Source organism: Rattus norvegicus, chromosome 8 (genome assembly GCF_036323735.1).
Source record: "Rattus norvegicus strain BN/NHsdMcwi chromosome 8, GRCr8, whole genome shotgun sequence".
In the NCBI taxonomy this organism is placed as follows: Eukaryota; Metazoa; Chordata; class Mammalia; order Rodentia; family Muridae; genus Rattus; species Rattus norvegicus.
The window spans coordinates 105,567,077-105,583,639 of record NC_086026.1 but is presented as its reverse complement, the minus strand read 5'-3'; the positions used below and the strand labels follow the sequence as shown (position 1 = coordinate 105,583,639).

General features: G+C 44.3%; 1 protein-coding gene across 2 annotated transcripts in view; it reads right to left on the bottom strand.

Moving 5' to 3' along the window:
- The window catches only part of Gk5 (glycerol kinase 5), a 68,958-nt gene that overhangs the window by 47,336 nt on the left and 5,059 nt on the right, over window positions 1–16,563 (bottom strand). The window contains exons 2-5 of one of the 2 annotated variants that reach the window (XM_008766574.4): window positions 10,971–11,064; window positions 7,094–7,169; window positions 2,333–2,426; window positions 764–895 (exon numbers count right to left, since the gene is read on the bottom strand). In XM_008766574.4, coding sequence (XP_008764796.1) covers window positions 764–895; window positions 2,333–2,426; window positions 7,094–7,169; window positions 10,971–11,064 — 396 coding nt within the window. The remainder of the gene's footprint in view (window positions 1–763; window positions 896–2,332; window positions 2,427–7,093; window positions 7,170–10,970; window positions 11,065–16,563) is intronic. The other variant, XM_039082563.2, reaches the window with a different exon arrangement.

Here is a 16,563-nt window from a genome sequence, read left to right as displayed (position 1 = left end):
AGAATCCAGCTAGGTTTATTTGTTCAAGCTCTAACAGCTGAGCAATTGTGGCACAGGTCACATGGTCCGAAGGCCACCCAAGTACCTAAAATATTATTCTCTAGCTATTGGTCTAGCACCAGCACCAGACCAATGCACATCAAAGGCGGGGAAAGGTGCCAAAATCTCTTTAAATCTGATAATACAAAAGTTGTAATTCTGGATAGACAAGAAAAAAATAATAATTTCCTGAAACATGGTTTACCTCATCTGTCCTCATCTCTCCACCTGTCCCTCCGCCTCATCCCACAGTACACTCTGGGTATCTATGGCTATTACCTCAGTCAAGCCCAGGTTGTGCTGTACTCCCTAAAACTGGTCTGCAATGAGAAAGAACCACCGGCTCTACACAGCCTAACCACCTTTGCTTTAACCTGAGCCTAACTCAAGTTCAGCCCCCTGTGGCACGCCTGACTCACCAAGAAAGTGGAGATCCGGTCTAGCACACGTGCTCACTAAATGACTGACAGGTAAAGGGAGAGCTGCACAATGCTTCCCCTTTAAGAATGCTCCTGGATGTAGCCCAGGTTAGCTTCAGACTCACTGTCAATCTCAACACATATGACATAACACAAACACTTTAAACGCAGGAACCAACGGGAGACTGTCTTCCACCCCAGGATCATTGGGTACTTCCCCCAAAGGCCGGATTAGTGTTCTTATTCTTTAAATTTTTCTTCCCCACAGTCGTGATCCCCTCTCCACACACACAATCTTTTCTTACCTCAGGCAGGTTTTGTAAAATCCAGACCAACCTTAAGGTGACATGCTGGGTGGTGAAAGTGAAGCGGCTGACCGTTAACATCACTTTATTTCTACTGAAAAAATGTAGGAGTTTGGTGGCCCCGTGCAATAGCTGTTTTAAAAACAAAAGATTATCTTTAAGAAAACAGTACTTGGGTTTTCTTTCTCTTTCCCCAACCCCTTTTCAAGATAGGGTATTACTATGTAGTCCTGGCTGGCCTTGAACTCACAGAGGTCCACCTGTTTCTGCCTCCCCAGTACTGGGATTAGTGATGTGCGCCACCACGTCCAACTTAATTAGTTTCTTAGAGAACAAAAACAGAGGCTGGAGTGGTTAAGAGCATTTGCTGCCCTTGCAGAGCACTGGGTTCAGTTCCAGCACCACATAGCGGCTCATGACCTTCTGTAACTCCAGCTCCAGGGGAGCCAACACCTTCTTCTGACCTCTGTGGGCCCTGGGCACACATGTGGTACACAATATACACATGCAGACAAGACAGGTATAGACATAAAATAAAAACAAATCTTTAAAAACTGCTTTTAAACACGACGTGAAGTCAGCTATAGTGGTGCACAGGTCAACCTCAGTACTTGGGAGATAGGCGGGACAAGTTCAAAGTCAGCCTGGGCTCCGTAAGGAGCTCTAGGTCGGGAGCTATCATGGAGACCCTGTGTGAAAGCAAACAGGAAATGGCTTGGAGGTGAAGGTGCTTGTGCACACAAGAACACTGAAGTTCCAATCCCTGGAATCAATGTCTCGTGGGTGGGGACCCACCTGTCATTCCCCAGACACTCTCCTTGCACCAGTTTGAAGACTACAGTAGCTGAAAAGGCATTTAGCCAAGAGGCATGAGAAGCCAACATCTGAACTGATCAGTGGGGGCACACACATTTAACCCAGCACTCAGGAGGGAAAGCAGAGAGATCTCTGAGTTTGAGGACAGCCTGGTCTACAGAGCAAACTCCAGGACAGTCAGGGTTACACAGAGAAATGCTGCCTCAAACAACCAAAAAGAAAAAAGAAAAAAGCCGACATCAGCAACACTGAGCCCAGTAACAACAAAGGTCTCGGGCTGCACCCCATCTGAGGAGCTCTGCCTCTCAGTAACAGCATATTTAGCAGTGTGGGCTCCTATACAGTTAATGTCAGTGTGTCGTCACCACTGTTTTCACAGTTCACATCCTCACCACCCTTTACCGTGGCCTACAAGGCACCAGGCGTAACGGGAAGAGCTGTCGAACTCTGCTCTGTGAGTACCCACTCACTGTCTGAGAAAGGACGACGCAGTTTGGCCACTTCCATCCATGTAGACTAACTATATCCTTTCCCCACGGGCCCCTCCAGCCTTCCTGAAGGTCGATAAATAGTAAAGCCCTTAAATCTAACACAAATGCTTTTGGGGGCTAGTCTCACTGTTTGGGGAAGTGTCTTACTGCCCTCTTTACTCTTAATGTCCTAAAACATAAATAAAAGGAGGGTCTCCACAATTAAATCTAAAGTTAAGAGACATTTATAGAAAAAAAAAAAACATTTCGTTAAAAAAGTTACCTTCATTATAAGAGAATTATTCCAGGACTTTACAAGTTCAGCTGCCCTTAGGTCTTGCCAACTGATGAAGTTGTGAAAATGATGGCCTGTTTTCCTAGGAAAGATGGAAACAGTAAAGTGTAAATCAGATACTACATTCAAGGCTGGCCACAGAGCGTTAGAGGTATTGGCAGGACACTTAGAATGTGTGAGGTCCAGGCTCAATCCTAGCACAGGAAAAAAAAAGGATCTTCCAAAAGAGAAAACAAATAAGAAAGATGCACCATAATTTCAAACTACAACCAATTAAATGGAACTTTCTATTGCAGTCTCTTTGGTTCTTATAAATCGAACATAGGACATAACAATTATGCAACATTAGCTGGACCATGGCTTATTCAGCACTGGAGAGGCTGATGCAGGAGGACTGCCATGAATTTCAGGTAAGACTGGAATAGAGAGTGAGACCTCCCTCTGCCCCCCAAAAAACTCTACAAATATTATGTAACATATAGGATCAGACTTTGAATAGACTCTACCCAAAACCACTGTCCTTTTGATATGATGTAACATGTATACTTGCAATAATTATCTTTACTTCCTGATACCATCACTGTACTATTCCCTTGAGCAGCCCATATCCCTGGTCAGTCCTTCATGGATTTCCACAACATTTATGAAGGATTGTTCTAGAAGCCGGAGACAGAGCTGTGAACAGAACATAGGTATCACTGCCCTGGTGAATGTACTTTTACCATGGCACTCAAAGAAAACAATCACTCCATGGCTTACAGACAACAGACACAAGACCCGGGAAGGAGAAATACAGGGATCCCAAGTGTGAGCTAGGGACAGCCTGCCTGTGGGGAGAAAAGAGAGGCTGTGGAACTGGCTCCGAGGAACCACAGGTGTTCTGACAGAATGGCTCTTCTGTGTTCAAAGGCCCTGAGGCAAGCCAAGCACAGCAGAGAAGAAGGGTTAGCACGGCTGAAGAGGGGGTGAAAATCAGGAGATGAAAACAGGGTTAATTCAAAATACAATAGGAAACGATCAAGACGTTGCTCCCAAGTGAAGGCATGTATACCAATACTCATCTACCACAGAACTAGGTCAGTTTTAGCTCTTGAAAAGGAGAGAACAGAGAGGAACATGAATTACATTATCATAAGCAAATGGCCTTCAATCCTTTATACCCTTGATACCCTGCTGTGGCTCTTAACATACTTGATGTCAAAAGCAATTAGTAATAACCATTAACGCAAGCATCAAATGCTGCCATCGAAGCTCTGCTTGGCTAGGAACAGGGGAGTTTACACACCTTGCAATGGAGAATATCCCCCAGGGCAGGTGTGACATCAGCCTTGCATTCAGTTCCTAAAGAGCTACTGCCCTTGCAGCTTGACAGTTACTGAGCGATGCCAGGCTTTGACTCACATTTACACTGCTAAGCGGCACACACCCAGAACTCAGCAAACAAACAGACAAACGAGCCGTGATTTTTCAAAAGCAGCAAAATGGAGGAAACACCACGCATAATCACTGCAGAAAGCAAGCTAAGCGCTGTGGATGAAACAGGAAGAAAGAAGATTTAGCCCAGGAGAAGAGGAAAAAGCATGAAGGAAACTCAAGGAGAAAACACGAAGTTGTTCAAAGTTTTAAACTCCTTGATATTAATACCAGGAGGAAAATCAGTTTCTATGGCCACGAAGACAGGACTGCACCACGGTCAGAAAAAGCAAAACATGACATTCTGGCCCGTACCTGCAATCTGAGAGCCCAGGAGGCTGAAGCCAGAGGATTACCTCAAATCTGAGGGCAATCTGGGCTATTTAATAAACGCTTATCTCAAAGCTACCCTGCCAGGGAACTGGCTAGTGGGTACAAAGTCACATGTAGTGTGTACTTGTAACCCAGAGACTCAAAACTAAGGTGGAGGCCAACAGAAGATACTCACTCTTGACATTCAACCTCTATACATGTCTGCTCACACACATTCTTACGTGTGCATACACACCCAAAACACGAACGCATGCATGCACGCACGCACGCACGCACACCATCCATCCTGCTGCTGTTTGGCATTTATGTGGAAAAGATGGCTGTTGCCATCACGACACAGCACAGTGGCTCACTAGCCCAGTGAGCAGAAGAAAACCCCATCATTTCACCATCGAACAAGGATGGGGTCATACCCATTTCTGCAAAACTTGTCTATATTTTAGATTCTACTGCCAAAAACGTTTTCCAAAATTCATAAAATGCAAACATTTCAAGACAGAAATAAAGGGCAGTCAAGAAAACAAACAATAAATTGTTTAGCTGCTACAGAAGTCTGGTACCGGAACTGGCTCAGAACCTGACCTGCTAAAATTCCCACTGTCACACTAAAAACTGCTGTCCAATACTTGTCCTTCCTGCTGTGGATGACACAAAAGCAAACTAGGGGACCGATGACCTCACCTCCTACTCTGACCAATATGGACATCTCCAGCAAGTGTCCCCCACCCCCTCTGCCCAGCCCCTCTCCCCGACCCCCAGGAACTCTCTCCAACCTCCACCTTCCGATCACATATACTTCTCATATCTACCTTGGTACCACATTGCCAGCCTTCCTCCTGCCCTGTGTCCTTTTTAATTTGGGAGGGAAGAAAAGCTCACTGTAAAACCGTGGCCTGCTTCTCTTTCTTCCAGAGTCTCTACCAGAGAATATGGCTACTTCTGGAGGCTTCTGCTGGGGATTCTCAATTGAGAGCCATTCTACAATGTCTGAAGACATTTGAGTTCATCCTGAGGGGTGGAACTTCTACAATGCACAAAACATCCATCGTCCTGCAAAGGGCAAGGCACCACTGACTAGAAGCTCAGCGCACTTGGATTTATTCAGTTACGTGTTTGTTTGTTTTTTAATTTGTTTTTGTGACAAGGTTTTATTGTATAGCCCAGGCTAGCCATGAACTGAACTGGTAGCCATCTTCTGCCTCAGCCACCTGAGTGCTGGGGTCACAGGTGAGAGCCACCAAGCCTGGCCACGTTTCTTCCTCCTCCTAATACAGCAGGAATACAGGTCTTTGGGGATTCAACTGATTCTATCTGCAAGCCAAAGTGTTCTTGTCACCCTGTCACCTGACTGCCCAAGCTCAAGATGTTCTACAGAGTCCAGAGCTTTGACTGAAAGCACAGTGGACAGTTTTTTGTTTCTGTTTTTATTCTGACACGTGTCTCTACGAAGCTAGGCTGGGTCTCAGACTTAAGCCATCTTCCAGACTCAGCTTCTGAGGGATGGGACAGAGGGCCTGGGCTACCACAATGTCCAGCTCCCTTTTAATTTTAAAAGTAGAGGGAAAACACATGTTGAAGGCAAAACAGGAGTAATTAAAGATATCAGGCTTCACAGTTAAAAACAAAATCAAACAGAAAAGAGAAAAAAAAAAAGAACAGAAAACAAAATGATTTGGGGCTGCGGTGCTGCTCAATGGACGAGCGCTGGCCTGGCCCCCTTGAAGCCCTGGTCCAATCCCCAGCACTGAAAAAAAAAAGAGGGGGGTGAGGGGGGTACAAACAATAACAAAGCCAAAAAAGAGTCTGGAATCTTAGGCTCTAGTTCCTGAGGGACCTTAAACAACCTACTAATTTCTTTTTATTCCCCCAAATGCTCAAAATTGACTTTTTAAAAAAGATTTATGCATGTGCCATATAGACAGTGTTCTGCCACATGTGTGCCTACACACCAGAAGAGGGCATCAGATCTCATTACAGATGGCTGCGAGCCACCATGTGGTTGTTGGGAATTGAACTCAGGACCTCTGGAAGAGCAGTCGGTGCTCTTAACCTCTGAGTCATCTCTCCAGTCCCCTAACCTATTAATTTCTAAGCTTCGGTTGTCTCCCTGGTCTCTTGTCCAGAAAATGAGAGTTGGAAAAGCAAAGGTGATCAACCTGGCAGCTATGACAGTGCCTCGATGGTGTCTACAGCACACAGGCCTCAGAGGCCGCAAAGGTACACACTAACATGAGCAAGGCGGAGAAGAGGACTCCTACTCGAGAGCTGGGTTGCTGACACATTAGGACTCCTGACTCTCTTTAAGTATAAAGCAAGTTTCTGAACCTTTGTGTTCCCACAAGACAAGAATCGGGAACGTTTATGAAAACAGCCATCTCTTATTGTTATTTCTTGAAATGGGAACTCACCGTGTTGCTCCGGCTGACTCCGCTTAAGCAATCCTCCTGCCTCAGCTTCCCAAGTGCTGGAACTATATGTACCGCTCTGCTGTCTCTGTTAGTGTGTGTGTGTGTGTGTGTGTGTGTGTGTGTGTGTGTGTGTCTGTGTTTCCCTTTTAAGGATAAACCTCTCCCTGAATGTTGCATATTTGGCTATTTTTTTCTTTTAATGTTTACAGCTTTCTGTCTGCATATATACCTCCAGCCCAGAAGAGGGCACCAGATCTCATTTTGTATGGGTATGAGCCACCATGTGGCTGTTGGGAATTGAACTCAGGACCTCTGGAAGAGCAGACGGTGTTCTCAACCTCAGAGCCATTTCTCTTGCTCTACTGTGTGGTATTTTTATATATACTACTGAAGTGGACACCATGCCTAGCTTCTTTCTCATTATTTTAAGTAAGTTAAGCTCAGATGACCAGCAAAGTATATGAGCCAAAAGGAGGCTCATTCTAAACTCTCTTAGCCAAATACAACTGTTCTCCATTATCAAACTGATAACTCCCCAGACAGGTTCCCCAAGCAGCCAACCCCTTGAAGCACTGTGGACACACAAAGCACTTACTTGTTCCATGTAATGAAAGTGGCTCTCTGTGTTGATATGCCGAGACCAACAATTTGATTCATCTGCACCCCTGCAGCTAAAGGTAAAGACAGAGAAGACACGCTTAAAACCCAGTGACATTTAACTGTGTAATTAACTACAGCACAGAACCTCTGACAAGAATGTCTGAGTCCAGTTAACAAAACTAAGGTAATTTTGCATCATATATATATATTTAAAAGAAAAAAAAGGGGCTGGAGAGATGGCTCAGTGGTTAAGAGCACCGACTGCTCTTCCAGAGGTCCTGAGTTCAAATCCCAGCAACCACATGGTGGCTCACAACCATCTGTAATGGGATCCGACGCCCTCTTCTGGTGTGTCTGAAGACAGCTACAGTGTACTCATTTACAAACTAAATAAATAAATAAATCTTAAAAGAAAAAAAAGATACTCTAATAATAATAAAAACTGCCCTTTTAAAACTTAAAATGGCAGGGGCTGGAGAGATGGCTCAGCACTTAAGAGCACTGGCTGCTCTTCCAGAGGTCCTGAGTTCAAATCCCAGCAACCACATGGTGGCTCACAACCATCTGTAATGGGATCCGATGCCCTCTTCTGGTGTGTCTGAAGTCAGCTATAGTGTACTTGTATAAATAAAAACAAAAATCTTAAAACTTAAAATGGGGGGTTGAAGAGATGGTTCAGTGGTTAAAAGCACTAGCTGCTCTCCCAGAGGACCTGGGTTCAATTTCTAATATCCACAAGGCAGCTTACAACTCTCTTTAACTCCAGTTTGCAGGGGATCCAGCAGCCCCCAGAAATGCAGGCAAATCACCAATGTAAATAACATAAGATAAAAATAAACAAATTATTAAAAAATAAAACAAACTATTAAAACAAACATCAATCACACTACTTTTTTTCCTGATAATACCAAGAACCTAGATCTTAATTTAGGCAATAACCAATTATAGTAGAAGCTATGCGGTGAAGGCGAATCGAAATCTCCACGGAAATTACTGTAATTTTTCAACATAGATGCTACGTATAGAAATAAAAACATGAGCTTGTTTTGGCTTGCTTTGTTCTTCTGAGATAAATCTCACTCTGTAACCCAGGCTGGCCCCGATCTCATTATTTAGCCCAGCAGCAAGCCTCTTGCCCCATAGGCACCGCCCTCCACTCAGTTGACATTAATCGGTTTGGTTGTTGTTACTTTTTGTTACTTTGTAAAGGTTTATTTTTTTTTAGTTTGCGTATGTCTGCGTGCGTCTTAACCCACCCAACACGGGTGCTGTGAACTGAACTGGGGTCCTGTGGGGAGCACCACTAAGCTGGCTTTGTTGTGGTAGGGGGTGTTTGGGGGGGGTGGGGGGTTGCTCTATGACTGGGGGTGAGAACACATGGTACATATGCCCATTCAGTTCTCTCCTTCAACCTTTACGTGGGGTCCAGGGATCAAACTCGGGTCACCGGGCTTCCATGTAGCATGTGCTGAGGCAGGAGGATTGTTTGAGCAGAGTCTGAGGGCAGCCTGTGCAACACAGTGAACTCAGCCAGACTGAGCCGTCTCACTAGCCCTAAGCAGTTTTTAAATTTTTGTTTTTCTCTTGTGCTGCTGGGAATAGATACAGTGTATCACTAAGCTGTATCACAAAACCAAGACATGAACTTTTTGAACCAAATTCCCTAAAATAATAAAGAAACGAGGTTTTTTTTTTTTTTTTTTTTTTTTTTTTTGGAGCTGGGGACCGAACCCAGGGCCTTGCGCTTCCTAGGCAAGCGCTCTACCACTGAGCTAAATCCCCAGCCCCAGAAACGAGGTTTTTTTGTTTGGTTTTTAGACTAGATCTCACTATGTAGCCCTGGCTAGCCTGTAACACACAATGTAGACCAGGATAGCCTTGAGCCACAGAGGTCCGTCTGCCTCTGTGTCCTGAGTTAGAAATATGTGTTTTTATGCTTTTTTTTTGTTTTGTTTTTGTTTTTTTTTTTTTTTTTTGTTTTTTTTGCTACTAGGTTTCATTAATGCAGTGCAAGCTGGCCTCTGTCTCTTGTCTTAGTGTCCTGAGTGCTGGAATCTCGTGGCATGTCACCACATTCAGCTTGCAATATTCTTTTAAAATCAATTCATGGGGCTGGGGATTTAGCTCAGTGGTAGAGCGCTTACCTAGGAAGCGCAAGGCCCTGGGTTCGGTCCCCAGCTCCGAAAAAAAGAACCAAAAAAAAAAAAAGAAGGGCTGGAGAGATGGCCCAGTGGTTAGCAACTGAGTCCAATTCCCAGCACGCACGTGGAGGCTCACGACTGGAATCGCTTAGCTTCAATTCCATGGAAAGCGCTGTCCTCTTCTGGCTTCACAAGCACCAGGCACAGCCAGAGTGGACAGATATACAGGAAGGTATGGGTGCGCAAAGAAAAGGAAAATAAATAAATCTTTAACTATCAGTCTCAAAAAGAGCAAGCTCTAGACGGCAGAGCAGACTGGCAGTGACATAAATCTCACACATGCTCGGGTTCTAGACGGAAAACAAAGTTATCTTTTGACTAAAGGTAAGAGAATGCTGAAGTGTAAGTACTGGGAAGTGGGGTTCAATTTTTTTGCTTGTTTGTTTTTTGTTTTTTCAAGACAAGATTTCTCTGTGTAGCCTTGGTTGTCCTGAAAATCCCTCTGTAGACCAGGCTGGCCTAAAACTCAGATATCTGCCTGCCTCTGCCTCCGGAGTAGCTGGGATTAAAGGCCTGAGCCAACACTGCCCTCCGGGAAGTGGTTTTACTATACATTTCCTGAGGAGGGTGAGGATGCTTCTTAGTCACACGGAAAGTACCCCTTTCCTATGAGATCATCTTGTAGTATTTAGGCACAACTGGCCAAAGAGTTCAGCAGGGGAAGTTTGTTGAGAACCACAAACAAAGCAAACTGTGCACTGGTCAGTTTGTGGATGTAACACAAGCTAGGGTCACCTAAGAAGACAGACCCTCAACTGAGAAAATGCCTCCATCAGATTGGCTTGTGGGACATCTTCTTGAGTAACGATATGGAAGGATCCAGTCCTCTGCGGGTGATGCTATGCCCAGGAGGGTGCTGGGTGTTTAAGGCAAGATGAACAAGCCAGAGGAAGCAAGCCAGTAAGCAGCATGACTCCATGGCCTCTGCCTCAGTTTCTGCCTCCAGGTTCCTGCTCTGACATCCATGAGTGATGACAGACTGACACCTAAGTTCTACGATGAAATAACCCTTCCTTTCCAAGCCGCCTTTGGTCAGAGTGCTCAGTAACATCACTAACAGCCTAACTATGACAGTCAAGTAGAGGAGGGATCTCCGAACTAACCATCAACTCTTTATTCTTACAATTCATAAAAGAAATTCAGAAATATTAAAATCTAAAATAGACAAAGGGGAAAAACGACCCAGCCCCCTCCCCTGAATCTGCAATGCTCTTAAAACGTTACACTAAAAACAGCTCCCCCACCATTTGAAAACTATGAGGCGGGCGGTGGTGGCGTGGTGGTAAGCCAGCAGATAGGGTGCTCAGAAGCCAACATGGTTCCTCTAACATAACAGCAAGTGCTCTTAATAACTGGACCATCTCTCCAGAACTCCTATTTTCTCTTTTTGTAAAGACAGTCTCCTAAGCAGCTTAAACTGATCCCAAATACAATTGGTGTGTGACATTTAAAAATACGTTCGTATATGTATTATTACTTTATATTTATAAATATGTGTTTACATATCATGTATATAAACATATATGATATATAAAAGGTCATGAATATTATATAAATTCATATACATTTTGTGTATATAAATTTAGCAATCCACAAAATTCTCCCAAAATCTGAGGAAATCTCATCAGGAAAAAGTCCACTGTAGACTCCAGTCTCTGCAAATCCCATTACCTTTGACAGCATCTTTTATTACAGCAACAAACTGAGCCCAGAGAGCATCAGGATCGATTTCAACCCAGCCAGGTTGAGGGTAAACATTTTCTACCTATTCATGAAAACAAGATTTAGTGAAAATGGTATTAGACCAGGCTGAAATATCTGCATCTTAAACTACTGGTTAAAATAATCATCACAATTTCATTTAATTAATTTTTACTGTTTAAAAAGAGAGCTATGTATGCACAAAACCCTGAGTTCATTTTCTACCTGTGCTGAAATGTTGAAATAATAAAAGTTATCTACCAACACGGCAGCATTCCGGTGTTTATGGAGGGCTTACATTTTATTTTTCATTTATTTTTCAAGATTTCTACAATGTAGATGTTTTGCAATTGGTGTCACATGCCTTTAATCCAAGTACTTGGGGGATAGAGGTGGGCAGAGCTCTGCGAATTTGGGGTCAGCCTGATTTACACAGAATGTTCCAGGACAGCTAGGGCTACACAGAGAAACTGTGTCTCAAAAAACAAAAAAACAAAAACAAAAAAAAATTGTGGGGGGGAGGATGGGGAGGGGAACACCCATAAAGAAGGGGAGGGGGAGGGATTAGGGGGATGTTTGCCCGGAAACCGGGAAAGGGAATAACACTCGAAATATATATAAGAAATACTCAAGTTAATAAAAAAAAAAAAAGTCAAAAAAATTGTGTAAAACAAACAAACAAAATAGCACACAGCAGGAGAGCCTCAACAGCCTCAGATATATTTTGAGTTCCAGGCCAGCTATACAGCAAAACCCTTTCTCAAAATTAACAGCAAAAGTAAATTAAAAGAAAGAAAGAAAAAGACAACTAGGGAGGAATATTGCCCAGGAAGTTGTGGATTAACTCCTGGGTTCACACAGAAGCTGCACTGGTTGAGCTGTGTCCTTGAAGGGCAAACTAAAGACATAGGAGAATGAAGGGACAGGTCGTGTCCAGTTCCCTTCTGACCACTTGATGGTGCATACACAAGCACTTCTGTGAAATTTAGAACAAGCCAAGCATAGTGCCACACACTAGTGATCCCAACACGTGGGAGGCAGAGGCAGGAGGATCATGAGCTGTAGACCAGCCTGGACTACACAGGGAGATCTTTCCTTAAAAAAAAAAAAAAAAAAAAAAAAAACCCTAAGTAAACATGAATGAATGAATGAATGAATGAATGAATGAATGAGGCAAGAGGGCTATTAAGAAAATGAATGTTCCTGGCATGGGAGGAGACACAGGGAGCTCAGTTCAAGATTCCCAACAGCAAGGTTAGTTCAAGACTACCCTGTGTCATAAAATCAGAGGGGGAAGGGAGAAGAAAAGAGGAGGGGGGAAGAAAAGGAAGGGGGAGGAAAGAAAGAGGACAGGAATAGTAAAGTGTGCACTGATGGAAGACAGCTGCACGACTGCCCAGCCCAAGACCTAGATTTCAAATACATAAAGAAAGCTCGACAAGCGAATAACAGACCAACTTAAAAAACGCACAAGACAAAACCAAACACGTAAATAAGGGTGAGCAGAACAGCAAAGCAAGCACTTCCCACGGGAAATATTTAGATGGTTAACACACACACAAAGACATTAAAACTCTTAGGCGTTAGAAAGATGCGAATCGCTAGCTAAGTGTGATTGACGGTGCACATCTTCAACCCCAGCACGGGGGAGACAAAAGCAGGAAGATCTCTTTGAGTTCAAGGCCAGTCTGGTCTACATATGAAATTATAGGACAGCCACGGCTCCCTGAGAAGGCCCTATCCCAAAATTATAAATAAATAAATAAATAAATAAATAAATAAATAAATAAATAAATAAATGAGAGAGAGAGAGAGAGAGAGAGAGAGAGAGAGAGAGAGAGAGCGAGCGCTTATCTGGGACTGGAGAGGCGCTCAGCAGTTAAGAGCACTAGCTACACAGTTGACCTGGACTCCATTCCCAGCACCCACATGGTAGCTCACATCCATCTTCTGGTTCCAGGGGATCTAACACCCACCCTTCTGTCCCCATGGGCACTGCACACACATGGTGCACAGATATACGTGCAGGTAAAAGACCCATACACATAAGTTAAATTTTTAAAAAATCTAAAACAATATTAAAAAAAAAAAAAAAACCAATGTGTTACCACTAATGGATAAGTAAAGGTGGTGGTGATGGTGGTGATGATGATAATTATGATGATGATGATGATGATGACAATGACGATGACAACCATAATAAAAAGTCACTGGCCAGGTGGCTCAGCAGCAGATGCCTGAGCCCCATTCCCAGAACTCACATAAAAGTAGAAAGAGAGGGGTTGGGGATTTAGCTCAGTGGTAGAGCGCTTGCCTAGCAAGCGCAAGGCCCTGGGTTCGGTCCCCAGCTCCGAAAAAAAAGAAAAAAAAAAAAAAAGTAGAAAGAGAGCTAAAGTCATGAAGCTGCCCCTCTGGCATCCGTAGAGCCCCATGGCACTGAGCCAACACTCACAGTATGCACGTGCCCACGAAGACCCACACACAAATAATAATCATAGAAAACATGAATAAATGGATAAGCCATCCAGTTACATACATGCACTGATGGATAAAACAACTGGGCCTCCATGAACTGCTAGTAAGAATGCAAATGGTACACACAATCAAGAAAAAGACTGGGTGTGGGTGTGGTGGGTGGGCTGGTGATGTGCGAGGTGCTTTGCCCTGTGTTGAGACAGGATCTCGCATGTCCTACAGGCTGGGCCCACACTCCCTGCTTAACCCAAATGACTTTGAACTGCTAATTCTCCTGCTTCAGCCTTCTAAGTGCAGGATTACAGGTGTGTGCACCCCTTGCTCAGCAAATTCTAAGATAAACATTCCTTTCCAGGCATAATGGCACCTTTAATACTAGCAATCAGAAAGCAGAGTCAGGAGGAGTCTGTGAGGGCAGCCTGGTCTACATAGTGAGTTCTGAGCCAGTCAGGGACACATGATGTGTCTATGTCTTTAAAAAAAAAAAAAAAAGATAAGCACTCATCTACCACATGCCCCGACACACCCACTCCTGGGGATTTACCCCAGAGAACAGAGAGCACATGTTCCCACTGTCTGTCTGTACTGCCAGAAACTAGGAACAATCTTAAACATACCTCACGTGTGATGGATCACTATTAGAAATAAGATGGACCGGGCTGGGCTTGAGGCTCAGTTCAACGACATCTGTCTAGCAAGTGCAAGGCCCTGGTTCAGTCCCCCAGAGCAGTCAGGAAACAAACCAACACACCAGGAATGAGCCGTGGATACACAGAGCTTGAGCGAATCTCAAAAGGCTTTCAGCCGAATAATGCAGCCCTCACATGCCTACTTGTTGTATGAGTCTATAGAAAACATTTCCTTCTCTGTTGTTCTCTTTTCTTTTAACTCCAATAGAGAGAAATGTTTCCCTTCGCACACTGCAAAGACTGGCAGGCTGCAGAGTAACGCCTTGTGTTGCCCCTCCTGCCTCAGTCCCATGATTAAAGCATGCACTATCATACCCAACCTGTGTGCAGGTGTGCACATGTGTATTCATTCATACATGTGCACATGTGTATCCCTCCTCCTTTGCCTCTCGCCATGATAAAATGCCCTGATACAAGCCAACAGAAGGGGACCCACCCCCGCTACATAGGAGCTGTCTGCTTCCCTTAGACTCTTGACTACAGTAAAGCTCCCTTCTAAGAGAAAAAAAAAATATATGGCAACTTAAAAGACAAAGGGTGGGGTTGGGGATTTAGCTCAGTGGTAGAGCACTTGCCCAGCAAGCACAAGTTCCTGGGTTCAGTCCCCAGCTCCGAAAAAAAGAAAAAGAAAAAAAAAAAAAAAAAGACAAAGGGTTTCTTCTGGCCCCCGGTTCAAGGGCACAGTTCATGATGCTGGACACGCCAGGGTGGTTGGACTTCAAGCAGTTGGTCACACTGCATCCACACTCAGGAACGGAGGGAGGCCGAAGTTCCGCTTACATTTCCAGTCCTATACAGGCCAGGATCCCCTGCCCAGGGAATGGTCTCATCTACAGCTAAGATGGTCCTTCTGAAACCTTTAATCAGGGCCAGAGACACACTCCTGGATGATCCCAGATCCTGTAATGTCAGCAATTAACACTAATTATGGGAGAGTCTCCTACCTGGATCTGGGTCTTGTCAACTCGGCTAGTCTAGCTAGGCAGTTAGTAGCAGGACCCCCTCGCTCCACCAGTCAAGCACTGGGATCATGGATGGGCTGTCATGCTCACCCAATATAAACATGGGTGCTGGAGATCAAACTCCAGTCCCCATGCATGTAGGGCAAACACAATACCTCTGAGCTATACCCCCAATCCCACACTCAACTTTTATATGATCGTCTTCAGAAGACAAAACTATATAATGGAGAAGACATAGGTGATTACACTCAATAAGGTACTGGTACGAAGCCCCTAAAGTCATGATGAGGTAGGTACTGGGGAGAAGTCGATATGGTCACGGTGTGTGAAGGAGTTTTTAGGTTAATCTCCTATAGGTACTAACACTCATAGAACTATAAAAAAAAATCTCCATTTTATTTTTTAATTTGGTGGTAATTAAAAAAATTAAAACCATCCCTTTTGTGTTGGCTGGGTGGGGGTTGGAGTGTGTGTGCATGTATGTGCAGGTGTGCATGTCTGTGCTTGGGTGGTGGTCAGAGGTCTTCCTCTGTTACTTTTTTTTTTCAGACATGGTCTCTCACTGTTTCAGCTATGATGGCCGGCCGCCAGGCTGCAGTGATCTGCCTGTCTCTGCCACTGTGACTCGCTGTACCATGACACTAATAACCGAGTCCGGTTCCCAGAACCCACGCCAGGCAGCTCACACTCATCTCTAACTCCAGCTCCGGAGACTCTGAGGCCCTCTTCTAGACTCTGAGGCCCTCTTCTAGACTCTGAGGCCCTCTTCTAGACTCTGAGGCCCTCTTCTAGACTCTGAGGCCCTCTTCTAGACTCTGAGGCCCTCTTCTTGGCTCTGAGGCCCTCTTCTAGACTCTGAGGCCCTCTTCTAGACTCTGAGGCCCTCTTTCAGACTCTGCAGGCACTGGAGACTGAGGCCCTCTTCTAGACTCTGCAGGCACTGGCATGCATGTGGCGTACATTCTCACACACAAACACAATGAAATGAAAACCTTAAAATTAACTTTGAAAATGTTTTAAGAGCCTCTAGCTTAAAGGTTCATCGATGGCTTAAACAAATATATTTATCTCTGATACTTTTCAAGATTCCAATAAAACAAAAACAACAACAAAAAAAATTAAAGATAACCAGGTACGGGCCACACACCTGTCATCCCAGCACTCAGGAGCTCTGTTTTGAGTCCCAGGGCAGCTTGGATTACAAACAGACCCTATCGCAAAAGAAAGCACCAGAACAAGAACAAAGAGAAGAGAACAAGTAGGATCAGAGTGGATTTAACAAATGTTTTTAATTCGAACAAAGAACAGGCAGGTGGGGAAGCTTGGCACACAAGACAATGCTCTGTGTGGACTCCTTCACCCCATTTCACTCCAAGTAAAAATCTTCCTTCCTTATAAAGCTCAGTCAGACTACCTCTCCTCTGCTCCTCAGAAAGG